Source organism: Eulemur rufifrons, chromosome 6, assembly GCF_041146395.1.
Source record: "Eulemur rufifrons isolate Redbay chromosome 6, OSU_ERuf_1, whole genome shotgun sequence".
Classification (NCBI taxonomy): Eukaryota; Metazoa; Chordata; class Mammalia; order Primates; family Lemuridae; genus Eulemur; species Eulemur rufifrons.
In genome coordinates, this window is record NC_090988.1 from 11990105 (window position 1) to 12003949 (window position 13845).

Here is a 13845-nt window from a genome sequence, read left to right on the forward strand (position 1 = left end):
GGAAATTCAAATCAAAACCACAATGAGATACTATATCTCAACCACTAGAATGGCTATCATAAAAAAACTAAAACTAAAAAAAATAAATAAATAAAAATAAAATGTTGGCCAGGATGTGGTAACACTGGAACTCTCTACCTTCTTGATAGGGATGTAAAATTGTGCAGCTGCTATGGAAAATAGTTTGATGATTCCTCAAAAGGTCAAACATAGAATTACCATATGACCCAGCAATTCCACCACTAGGTATATACCCAAAAGAAATGAAAATAGACGTTTAAACAAAAAAATAAACAAAAAAGCTTAATAGCAGTGCTATTTACAATACCCCCCAAAAGAAACAACCCAAATATCCATCAAGTAATGAATGTATACACAAATTGTGATATATCCATACAGTGAAATATTACTTAGCCCTAAAAAATACTACAACATAGATTAACCTGGGAAGTATTATGCTAAGTTAAAGAAACCAGTGATAAAAGACCACATATAATGTTATATGATTCAAATTTTATGAAATGTTCACAACAGGTAAGTCTAGAGATATAGAAAGTAGACTAGTGTTTGCTTACTGAGAGTGATGGGAGAATAGGGAGATAATAGTTAAAGGGTACAGAACTTCTTTTAATGGTGATGAAAATATTCTAAAATCGACTGTGGTGGTGGTGGTATGTATCTGTACGTGTAATAAAAACATTGAATTCTACACTCTAAATTGGTTAACTTTTTTGGTATGTGAATTATATCTCAAAGCTGTTTAAAAAATTGTGGCAATTAAAAAATGCTTGATATACCATTAAAATAGGAAAATATATAAAAATATGATCACAACTATGTACATCTCTCATATAGACATACATAGATATACATACAAACATAGTTTTAGATAACATATAGATGAAACCATTCTAAACAGAGACTCTAGTTCCAATTTACTCACAAATGAAAAAGGTAGAAAAAAATACCAAAATGTTAATAGTGGCTGTCTTATAGTGGTGAGATTAGCGAGTAGTATCTATTCACTTTACTTCTTTGCAGTTTCGTAGTTTCTTCAAAGGTATTTACATGAGAAAAAATATTCCATACAGAAGTCCAGGAATTCTGGAATTCAAATTCAGCCATTGCCTAAACGAAAGGAAACTTGTAATCCTTCTTATAGAATTCAAATCAGTGTCATGAAGAAAGAATATGCTTACTTGAGAGTAGAGACTATGTTAACATATCTTGGTAGATACAGGGGTACTACCTGGTTTCCAAAACGTAAGAGAATTTCTTGATATCAGACTTGAACACATATTATCGATCAAAATATAGACTAAAAAATTGTAAAAATCAGTGGAGCAAATTTCATGAACTATAGATTTGTTCCATATAAATTGAAAAGAAGTACCTAAAAATATTTATGTTACAATCCTGGCAATACAGAGGCAGCACTAGCACAAAGTTTAAGACCCTTTTGTTCACATCCTAGCTCAGCAACTTTCTAACTCTGTTACACTGCAGAAATGTCTTAGGCTCTCAGTACCTTAATTTCCTCCTCTGGAAATTGGTTTAATAATATTATCTACTTCATATGGTTAGTGTGATAATTACATATGTCAGTATTAATAAAGTGCATAGAATAGTGTCTGGCACAGAGTAAGGACTGTAAAGGAGTTTGTTGAATAAAAGAGTGTATAAATAGATAGACATAAATCATCCCAGAATTTATTCAGAGACTGAGTATCACAAACCTCACTTAGACTAATTGCCCCCAGATAAATATAAGACCAAGTTGTAAAGACAGGTCATGACAGAAAGCTTACTCTCCACAGTTATGTACTCCTTGAATTAGGGCCTTTCTCAGCGCCAACTTTACATCTTTGTTTCTCAAGGTATATATCAAAGGATTCAGGGAAGGGGTAACAATATTATTCAACACCTGAATCACAGAATCCAGCCAAGGACTGGAGGCAGGTCGGAGATAAACGAGGACCACTGGTCCATAGAATAGCAGGATGGAAGTCAGATGGGCACTGCAGGTTGAGAAGGCTCTGCGCCTGCCTTCTGCGGAGCTGATTTTCAATATAGAGATAACAATGCGAGCATAAGAAGTGAGGATAAGAAGAAAACACACGAGCGCAACGACACCTACGTTGATGAAACTCACCGTCTGTGCTAGGGAGGTGTCCGCACAGGCCAGGGGCAGCACCACTGGAATATCACAGGAAAAATTATCCACCTCATTGGGGCCACAGTAGGGCAACGTAAAGATGAGGAATGTGAGGACAGATGCATGCAGACAGCTCCCCATCCAAATGCCCAGAGTCACGATGGCACACACCCGATGGCTCATGATGACGGTGTATCGCAAAGGGTGGCAGATGGCAGCAAAGCGGTCGTAGGCCATCGCGGTGTAAAGGAAACACTCGGTGCAACCCAGGAAATGGTAAAAGAAGAGCTGGGAGGCACAGCCCTGGTAAGAGATGGTCCTGCTTTGCCCCATGAGGCAGAGCATCATTTTGGGGGAGCTCACTGAAGGGAAAAATATGTCAAACACTGACAAGTTTCCCAAGAAGAAATACATGGGAGTGTGGAGGTTAGAGGAAGAGAGGATGGCCAGAAGAATGAGCAGATTCCCCAGCAGAGTGAGCAGGTAGAAGGCCAGAAATAAGACAAAGAGCACATTTTCCAGCCCTTTTGTATGAGGGATGCCCAGCAGGAGGAACTCAGTGACTGGGGTGTGGTTCCTCATCGTCATCTCTAGTTAGTCCTGGAAGATCAAAGAATGGCCACGCGGAGACGAGTTTTTCCCCCAAAATCTAGTGTCTTCATAGAACCCGTTGGAAACTGATAGTAACTATACACTGTAAAGAACTTCTAAACAGGAGTCAGTCCAACTCTGTCACTAATGTGTGACATTTGGGTAATTGATGTATTTTTCATCGGTTTCTTCAAAAGTAAAATGAAGAGATAACACTAGAGGCAGTACAGAAAAGAAGGCATAGAATAAACTTTATGATTGAAAATATCTGATTTTAAATGCTAAATCTACTCTCTACTCTGTGACTTTGGATAACTGGAAAAAAAAAAAAAAAACCTCTAAATCTCTTCTGAATCAGTGTAAATAGTATAAGACTATCCCTATGGTTCTTGTGAAAATTAATACTTCAATGTATATAGAGTACCTAGTATGATGTCTGCTCCTATGCATCCTTGTTAAAAAATTTATTCAACATACTAATATTCTGATTTTAATGAGCCTCTATTCCACAGTGTTTCTCTAGGTTGACTTGGAGCAGTTCCAGTGTTACCTATTGCTGTGACTGATTCACAAAGCTACTTTCTCCATCAGCTGGAGCAACTGAAAACTGAGAATTGTCTAGTGGGCATAAAATCAAACAGAATGGAAAAGATGATATTTAATGTAGGAAAAAGCAATAGATAATTACCAATATTAAAAGATACATCTTCTTTTAATAGAGTTTAGTCTCCAATAGCAATTATGTCTGCAACATGATTGCATATCTGCAATCACCATTAATGTTTTTAAGTTAAACTTCGCGAATCAGGGAATATGTTAAGGAAATACCAGAGTCAACTAAGTCAGTATTAGCCCAAACTCAGTTAGCGCCAATTCCCACATTCCTCCAGTCTTCCTCTAGTGCATATAATCCAGCAGAAGATGAGGAGAAGAAAGCACTCCAGAGAAAAGTCACTTGCAGACTGAAGGGAAATACGCTGACTTGAGCTGAAAACCGAGCCCCACATCCACCCACCCCTGTGTCCTCTGCCTTTAGATGCTGGGGAACATCTGTGGCTCTGGGATCAGAAACGCGGAACATCCCTCTCTCTCAGACTCTGCCACATAAGCCTGAAATTCTAGACCCAACAGTGCTCCGGCCCCTGAGTGAAGAGCAGCAGGGGTGATTACCCCTCAAGAGAGAATAAATGTCTCTAGTTTCCTTTGGGATCCTCTTCCCTCGTGGGCACTAGGGAAGTGTGGCACACGGGGAGCAATTAGACTGGAGACATTCCTCTCTTCCCTTGTTGTTCCCCACTGCCTCTACCTCATTACTTCTTAGACTAAAATGCAATTATATAGTGGCATTTAGTTATATTCAGTTTTTAAAGCTCTCTGATTAACAAAAACTCTTGGATGTGTTTTTCCTACAATAGAGAGCCATCCATTGAGTTCAGATATTTGAGATTGCCCAGTGATCCTGTGCTTGGAGGATTTGGGTTTGAAGAAAGAACTGGTGATTAGGAAAGCAATGCTTTAAAGAAAAGAGGCAGCAATCTCATCTGATGTTAAAACAAACAAAAACAAAACAAAATACACCTGCAACTTTTTTTTCCTACAATTTGCTTTATAATCCCCATTATAACTTCCACAACTGATTAAATTCATACCTTATTCATTTTCTGAAAACTCTTTTTATATTCCTTTCAGACTGCTACTAATGTTTATTTTGGCATACTTTCATTACTGAAACTTTGTTTAATGTATACTTTAAGAATTCAATCAGCTGCCTGCTGTGTAGAGAATGGATCAGAGTGGACAAGGATAGACTAAGTAGGTCTGTGAGCACGTTACTTTCACTGGCTGTCCAATGGTACAAGCACATGGGCTTATCAAAAATGTTATGGTTAAAATTCCTTTGAGATAATGTAGAAGGCACAGGAATGATAACTATCCTGAGGTATAAGGAATCTTAACAGCATTCTTATAATTATTGTCCTTCCTCATGCCAGAAGGAATACAGAGGACACTCCCAGCTCCATGGTTGGGAAGTAGTAATTACTGCTTACTGAGAATTGCTCACTCTCTCTTTTTTTTAAACCAGGCTGTTCAAGGTCCGTTTATTTCATTCTTGCCTTAACACCATGAGTTCAATGTTATTTTCTTTTAGAGATAAACATAGGGCTCAAGTAATTCAAATAATTGCCAAAGTTTACTCCCAAAGCCAGTCATACAGCTTGAAGTTGAATTTCAGTCTGTCTGCATTAAAACTTATGCCCAATTCTAACAAAATAGAATAAATATTTTGAGGACTAATTTTAAAAGTAAGCACGCTGATTCATACATCCTACCCATTTTCTTGTTCTTTAGCTTAGATCAAATCAACATAAAAGCTTAATTTTTAATAACTAGCAATGATTTCTATATATTTAAACAACTTTATTAAAATATAATGTACATGCCATAAATATTACCCATTTTAAGTCCATAGTTATGACTATATATGTAAAAAGAATATATATTTATAGAGTTTACAGTTATCATAATCTAATTTTAGAATATTTTCTTCACACTGAAAAGAAACTTCATGGCCATTTATAATCATTCCCATTCTCACTCCCAGCTCTAGACTACCACAAATCTACTTTCTCTATATATTTGCCTTTTTTGGACATTTATTTTAAGTGGAATAGTAAAATATGCATTCATTTTGATCTGAGTTCTCTAAGAGAGAATAATGTTTTTTTAAATATCTGTTGTATGTACTAATATTTTGTTCCTTTATAGCAGCTAATGGTTTTCCATTATGTGGATATTTCTATTTCTTGGACTATAGGCTAAGATTCTAAGTTTATTCCTGGTGCCTTTAAGCCCCTAAAATTTATTGGTGTAAACTTAGAAACATTTTGGAGATCTAAAAATCATCATCATCATCTAGTCAAAAGTGAATAATTTTGGATGTGTCAAATATTAAACAGCTTAGTGTGTGAATTTGGGAAGAATATTTGACTTTGACTTTGATTATCTAGTTTCAGCTTCAATATCTTCCTTCTAAATCACTATGAAAAGCAGTATTGAATTAATGAAAATCAGCCCAGTACTGAAATAATTTATAATTAGCTATGTGCCCCAATCTTCTCCTTTTCAACTGCCCTTATAATAAATTGAGTATTTTACATTGCATCTAAGTAATCTCAAGAATGAATTCTCCAAGTAGTATATATATCTCATAATTACTATCCCTATGACTCATTAAAACACACAACACACACACACACACACACACACACAGATTAGGAGAACCTACAAGCAACCATAAGCCTCTATATATACACCATTTCATTTCAACTTCCCAGAACTGTTGTTCTTGGTAAAATCTCAACAGTCACTAAAGTCAGAATTAACATAAAAGTCCCAAATTGTATCAATCTTCGTATTAAGTGTTATCTCTCAACTTTCCAAATCATTCATTCATTTAATAAGCATCAGCAGTAGAAATTCCATAGTTGTCAGCCAGCCAGATTAAATGTTACTTGGGACATTCAGTCTCAAAAGATATATGAGTTATACAAGAATTTATGAATATATTATTTATATATGATATATATTGAATACCAATATATAAATTTTACAAAGAGAATTAAAAGACCATATTCACTAGAGCACACATTAGTGTGTTAGCAAATACCAAATTAAGAGTATGTGTTAGCATATTCCAAATGGGATATTTGTACATTCAAAGCAAATTGCTCTCTCGGGAGGCTGCTTAGTGAGTGTAATAGTTAAAGCACAGTGATTTGGGTGATTATAACTAGATGTTCTCCTGCTATAATAATTTGACACATTTTTCTTCACCATATCAGTGTACCTGTTAATAGGCTAAATTGTTCCTGTCAGCTGGTATTTCCTCTGCCCTGAACACTAGAGGTATATCAGAGATATATTAATACCACTAGAGATATATTAATACCACCCTTTTGTTCAGAGTCCAGTTTCTTTTTGTTTTTCAACAGCTTTATCAATGTATAGTTTATAGGTCATAAAATTCATCTGTTCTAAGTGTCAAACTTAATGATATTTTAGTAAATTTATAGAGTTATACAAACATTGCCAAAATTCAGAACATCTCTATTACCCCCAACATTTTCTGGAGCCCATTTGTGATTAATTCTTATTCCTACTCCCTTCTTTAGGAAACCACTAATTTGATTTTTGTCTCCATAAATTTGTCTTTGCTAGGCATTTCATATAAATGGGATGATACAATATGTCACCTTTTGAATCTGGTTTCTTTCAATTAGCATATTATTGTTGAGGTTCATCCATGCTGTAACATGTGAAAAACAGTTTGTGCTTTTTTATTGCTGGGTATTTCATTATATGACAATATATTTTGTTTATCCTTTTACCAGATAATGGACATTTGAGATGTTTCCAGCTTTTGTAATATTATGAATAATGCTCCTATGAACATTCACATATAAATATTAATTTTTGTTCATTCACTCTCTTTTTAGTCTATTACCAAAGATTGTAAATTCTTTTTGAGACTAATAAAAGTATCATACTATCTTCTCTCTGATATCAGTGATAAGCCTCATAAAATCAAGCTATGTTGTAGAATGACTTCTGAAAACATCTAATCTCACCACTTACATGTTTGTTCTTACTACTTACTATTTTGCAGTGCTCTTTCCTTGGTCCTTTGGCTCAGCCTAATATAGCACTTTATATATACAGTGCCCATAGGTGGACACATCTAATATCTTCCAGAGATCAGTTGTTTCAAAGTGGCTTCAAACCACAATTTATTAGAAATAAAAATAGTTCACTTTGAAATGGTAGTAATCACTGTGTTAAAATGTGAAGTCCTTTCTACTCTTATTTTCTCATGCCACAACTGCAGATATACATGGGTGCCTGAATGCCCAGCCTGCTTGGTAACAACAGGGCTATCATGTTATACCATGTGGTTTAGAAACTGATAAGCCAGCTATAGCTATAGGAATATGTCACCTACATTGCCATATAACAAAAAGGGAAATCTAAACTAAAATCTTTGAGGAGATCCTAGAGCCTAGCAAAAGAGAAACTGATTGCAATCACTGGGGAAAAGATTATGAAGTATATTTAGCCATAGATCTAAACCACATTCTTTAATTTAGTTATAATATAACTTAGTTACCAGTAATTAAGTTGCTATTTTTATGTAGTCTGATGCCTTTATTTTTTATCTCAATTATTTCTGGACGTGGGTGGGAAATATAAGAGTGTTGCTTATTGATCCCTTCAGACATCAATAAATAGGTGATAATACCACAGGTTCATAATTGCGTAAGAAACAGATCAAATTATGTGCAGATCAGGAAAATATTCAATGACTGTAAATGAGAGATTTGTGAAGACTTGACAGTGTATTCATCTGACAGTGAGTTGATTTAATGGGTCTCAGGATGCGTGCCCCTACTGGGCTCACTAAAGGATTATGGTTGAGGTGACTCTCTAGTACACCACTTGCAGAGGCAGCTGTGACTTACTCATGCTTCCACAGGTTTAACAGAACAAAGTTTTCTCAAGGATTAGGGAAATGCTTTCCTCAGTCCTGATCCAGAGATAGTCATTGCTAAATCTTTCACTGGTTTGAATAATGATAGAATTTTTATAATGTTTAGAGCAAACTGGGAGAAGTACCTATAATGCAAAGAACACTGTGTGAAGTGCACTAGTGCAACGAATAGATATTCTGCATAGCTTTTGCCATTACAAAGATTGCACACTAGTGGACAAAGTATTTTATAATACTTTTTAAAATAATGTGTTTGTTACAGCGAAGGTCCCTGTCAATAGAGAGCCCTGTTTTTCTCAGAAAACAGGAACACTTACTATTGTTCACCTTGATATATTAAGCATGTTTAAATATTTAGAATCACATTCATCAGAACTCATTTTTTAAGATGCTGTTCCATTCATTTCAAAAGTGTCTTTTTAATTCATTTCACAGTGCCAACTAGGAGGAGTAAGAGTGCTCAAGTTAGCCAAGCTTGACATTATAGGAGCAGAAATTGAGTATTTTTAATGCTTCCTGTCTCCAGGCAAGCACTTTGGGTTTCCTCTTTTGTCCAGTTTTCTTGTTTCCTTCCTCCCTTAGCCTTGGCACTTTTATCTAAACCTAAGTTTCACAACCCCGTCTTCTATTTTTATTAAAAGCCTTTATCTCCATCATGTGTTTAATATTTTTTCCATAAGGGCAGAGATCATATTTATCTTATTTACCACTATATCCTCTTTGACTAGCACTATGACTTAAAATAACAAACTGCCAGTGAGTACTTGATGTTACCCTAATGTGTCCTTTTGTTTTAATTATGTACTAAGCCAGTCATTGATTAAAACATTGAATAATAACTTATAAATCATGCAACAATCCAAAATAATTATATAGGAACTGTCACAATTGTATTTCTTAATGACAAAGTTATTAATTTAAATAACAAGAACTATCAGCTGATAGAAGAGAGGGATCTTTGTGGATGCGATGTTGAGAGAAGGTACTATGAAAATAAGAGAGAATTTAAAAAAATCTAAAAGATATGTGGTTCTCACAAAGGCAGAGAAAATTCTAATAGACATTCTAAATCAGGAAAACCATGGGGAGAAACATGTGGAACAGGACATGCCTTTAGCATATGAAAGAAACCTAAAGAGAAAGATGAGTTCCAATAAGAAAAAAAGTTTAAATAAGATGGAAATATATCTGTGATGGCTGAACATGTGTTGACTAATTTTTTGACACTCTCATTGAAAGGTGAGAGCTCCCACTGGGTGTGGGCTGGACTTAGTAACTCACTTCTAACAAAGAAAATAAAAGCAGGAAGGATAGTATGTGACTTTGGAGACCAGGTCATGAGAGACTGCAGCTTCCTGCTTAGACTGTCTGGGCCCCTGACTCCGAGGTAAGCAGCTGCCATGCTGTGAGGATGCAGGTGGCCAGAGGAGGAGGCCCAGGCAGCCAGTAAGAACTGGGGCCTCTGCCCGCAGCCAGGCACTGAGCCTGCTTGCAAGCAGATCCTGCATCGCAGGGCCAGAGCCTGTGATGGCAACCCCAGGAACCATCCTGAGCCAAGAATGTCCGGCTAAGCTACTCCAGGGTTCTTGCCCCTCAGAAACTCTGTTAAGACAATAAATTATCTTACTTTAGCTGCTAAATTTTGGAGTAATTTCTTGAACTACAAAAGGTAACTAATACTATACCACAGAACTTCCGTTCCCAACCCCAGGGGCTGCCGAGCTCCGCAGCTGTGGCCTCCAGCCACCCCAACCCCCACCCCAACCCTCACCGCCGTTCGTGGAAAAATTGTCTTCCAGGAAACCGGTCCCTGGTGCCAAAAAGGTGGGGGACCGCTGTCATAGATAGTGTAGGGGACCCAAGAATGTTCAAATAAGGAAAGTAAGGTTGCCCTTCAATGACACCATAGTGATATTAATAACCATGGTAGAAAAACAGGTGATTGCATATATGTGTATGATTTATACCACAGACAGTTAGATGGTGTTCCTCCAAATATTTTTTCCCTTTTACTTTTTGTGTAGGTCATTTAGTAAACACTTTACCCAGGTCCCATCTGACACCAGTCAGATAAAGGGTTTTAAGTTAGTCAGTCAATGACTGTTGGAATGAATGGATATTACTGTAGAGTAGAAAAGCACTAAAATTATTTTTTCACCATTGCTTATTTCTATGAATGTTACCCAAAGGGCTCCCCTAGTTATGTCGTCACTAATTCACAATGTCATCACTATTTTGCTGTGTGCAGTTACTTAACCTCCCTGGGCCTCAGTTCTTTCATACATAATTGAGGACAGTAATCGTATCTACCTAATAGACATGCTAGTCAGATTATATTAGTTAATATTTACAAAATAGAACAGTAAATAAGGATAGCTATTATTATATAGAATTTATGATTCTTCAGTACTTATAATGCAGTATATCATAGATAGGGCTAAGAGTTCAGTTCTAGATTCAGATTCCCTTGCTGTGAATACTTATGTGTCCTTAGTTTCCTCATTTATAAAAGGAACATATCATATCTCCCTCTTAGGATTTTGTGAGTTAACTTAATCGACACATGTGAAGTGCTTAAAACTTTATAATACACATAGTGGAAGATATTAAATGTTACCTCTTGTTCTCAGTGTTTGAGTGGATTAACTTAAATACGTAGGTCACTGGCCTGAAATTCATTTGATTAAATATTAAAGTTTAAATGTTGAAAGATTCAAAAAATAAATAATAAATATTGTTAGTGATTTAATTTCAATTAATTACAGATATATTAGATGCTCAAGAAATACAATATACCTACAGTGGAGAGAGAACTCTGGCTCAACCCGCTCTCCTCTGTAAATTTGCAGAAATCCATTCTCGCGTTTTATAAAAATAGATTAAGATTGAGAACAATTGAGACATAATGAATGAAGGCCAGCACCAAAATTCTCTGATAGCCAAAGTAATACATCTCCATATTGATTTTTTCGGTACTAGGAAAATATGGTTAAAGCCAAGGAAGTTATAAATCAGTTTAAATTTAAATTTACCTAACTGTGCAATCCTACAAGGTCTAAACCTTATAGACCATAAGGCTAACTTTATGGAATTTCCAGTGAAATACTGCGGTAAAGTAAGACATAAGTTTTGAAATAATGGAAGGAAGGGAGGGAGGGAAGAAGGAAGGAAGAAAGGAGGAAGGGAAGAAAGGAGGGAGGGATATAGTCCACGGTCTCTAGAAACTTGCTGCATCATAATCAGATTTCCAACAAGTACAGACTGTGTGATGCAGAAAGATTCATTGTTTTGGCAAATTACAAAAGAGAAAAGGCTGAGTTAATCTGAAAAAGCTTCCTTGAAGTAGTAAATGCGTGGCTCAGTCCACCCATATCATGCCATGTGACAGGTAGGACTCCCAAGAGATGCTCGACAGTAACTTTGCCCACCTTGCCATTTGGAAACAAACTTGTTGGAAAACTAGTTCTTCTGTAGCAACTCCCCAAAGAATTTCAGAGAGGCATTGATCCTTATGCCCCAGAAGTGTAGACCATTTGAGTTAACACCTTTCTCAGGGCCAATTTCACATCCTTGTTTCTCAAGGTGTAAATCAAAGGATTAAGAGAAGGAGTGACTATATTATTTAACACCTGGATAACAGAATCTAGCCAGGGGCTGGAAGCAGGCCGGAGATAGATGAGCATCACAGGCCCATAGAACAAGAGGATTGAAAGCAAGAGGTCACCGCAAGTTGAAAAGGCCCTGCGCCTGCCTTCTGAGGAGCTGATTTTCAATATGGAAAAGCCAATAAGACTATAGGAAGTCAGGATAAGAAAGAAGCATGCAAGAGTCACGACATCCACATTAATAAAAGTCACCGTCTGTGCTAGAGAGGTGTCTGCACAGGCCAGGGGCAGCACCACTGGAATATCACAGAAAAAATTGTCCACCTCATTGGGGCCACAGTACGGTAATGTAAAGGTGAGAAATGTGAGGATACTTCCATGTAGACAGCCCCCCAGCCAAGTGCCCACTGTCAAGCCGGTACACACCCTGTGGTTCACGATGACATTGTATCGCAAAGGGTGACAGATAGCCACAAAGCGGTCATAGGCCATTACGGTGTAGAGGAAACACTCTGCCCCCCAGGACATGGTAGAAGAAGACCTGGCAGGCACAGCCCTGGTAGGAGATGGTGCGGCTTTGCCCCATTAGGTAGAGCATCATTTTGGGAGAACTAACAGAAGGGAAAAATATGTCAAACACAGACAGGTTTCCCAGGAAGCAATACATGGGGGTGTGGAGGTTGGAGGAAGCCAGAATGGTGAGGAAGATGAGCAGGTTCCCCAGCAAGGTGAAGAGGTAGAAGGCCAGAAATAAGACAAAGAGCATCTTCTCCCGTCCTTCAGTGTTGGGAATCCCCAACAGGATGAACTCTGTCACAGAGGTGTAGTTCCTCATGTTCACCCTTCGGGTGGTCCTGGGAAAGCAAAGTAATAATACGATGTAAGACCACAATAACGGGCAGGAGACCTTCTGAACAAAGCGATGTCTATCCAAGGCAGTGGCTGAGAGCAAAAGAAGGCCAAAAGAGGAAAAGGAAACCAGTAATAAATCTGGCCCTGACACTCAGTAATGTGTCTTGTTTGGCCTCAGTTTCTTCAGATGTTAAGTTAGGTAGCAGAATAATTTATCTTTACACTTGGCAAAACTGTTTCAGTAATCGACTCTTATCACCCGGTTTGTGTAGTTTCTCCCATCTAATTTATCATGAAAAAAAACCCGGCATATTTCAAAACTACCTTCTCCATTGGAAAATTTGTCATCAGATGCCAACCTCATTTTAATATCAGCTAAGCCATTTTAATATCAGCTAAGGCACTCGGCCTGGCCCAGGGAGGACGACTGGACTGCGGCCGTCGGGGGAGGCCCTGCCTCGCCGGGAGACGCTTCCAGAGGGGACATGGGGACCTGGCGCCACGCAGTCTCGGCGCCCCTGAGGCGCGTGGCCGGAGCTGACGCTTGCCCCCGTCGCGCCGGGGTCCCCGGGCACTCAGGCCGGACACCGGCCCGTTCCCCGCAGAGCCACACGCTGGACAAGTCCAACCCGCCGTGCACCTGCCCGCAGAGGAGGACCTTCCCGGGCGTGCGGAGCCTGGCCCTGCTGCTCGGACTCGTTAAGTTATCCAAGTATAGCTATCCAAGTATATGAATATAAAAATGTGAAACTAAATAGAAAAGATATGCACTTGCCTATTTATTCTTTTCACAATATTCTTTCAATTTTTCAGCATTCATATTTAATAGAAAAGTATACAATTCATACTTACAACCTGCTCACACAGATACACTAATTGGATTGAGTCTAGAAGAAGATATTGCATAGGTAATTGAAATTATCACATCCCACTAGAAATTGTCTTTCCTTAGCTATGTTCTTCTTTCTATACTACACTACATCTCACAAATGCAAATTTTAATAGCATTAATATTATTTACCTTTATTAATTAGTATGAGTCCTGGATAAACCTAAAAAACAAGCTGAATTATATTTTCTGAAGCCACAATTTATCT

At 37.6% G+C, this 13845-nt stretch overlaps 1 protein-coding gene and 1 pseudogene across 1 annotated transcript; both read right to left on the reverse strand.

Annotated features, from left to right (window-relative positions):
* Positions 1 to 1804: 1804 nt before the first annotated feature.
* LOC138383730 (putative olfactory receptor 10D4) lies at positions 1805 to 2743 on the reverse strand. Its single transcript, XM_069468772.1, has one exon. The coding sequence runs from the start codon at positions 2741 to 2743 to the stop codon at positions 1805 to 1807; it is 939 nt and encodes a 312-aa protein (XP_069324873.1).
* A 9057-nt stretch (positions 2744 to 11800) lies between these two features.
* Positions 11801 to 12731, reverse strand: LOC138384772 (olfactory receptor 10D3-like; annotated as a pseudogene).
* Positions 12732 to 13845: the final 1114 nt, after the last annotated feature.

Coding starts and splice junctions, on each gene's coding strand:
- LOC138383730 (XM_069468772.1), bottom strand. CDS start 2,743: ATGACGATGAGGAACCACACCCCAGTCACTGAGTTCCTCCTGCTGGGC.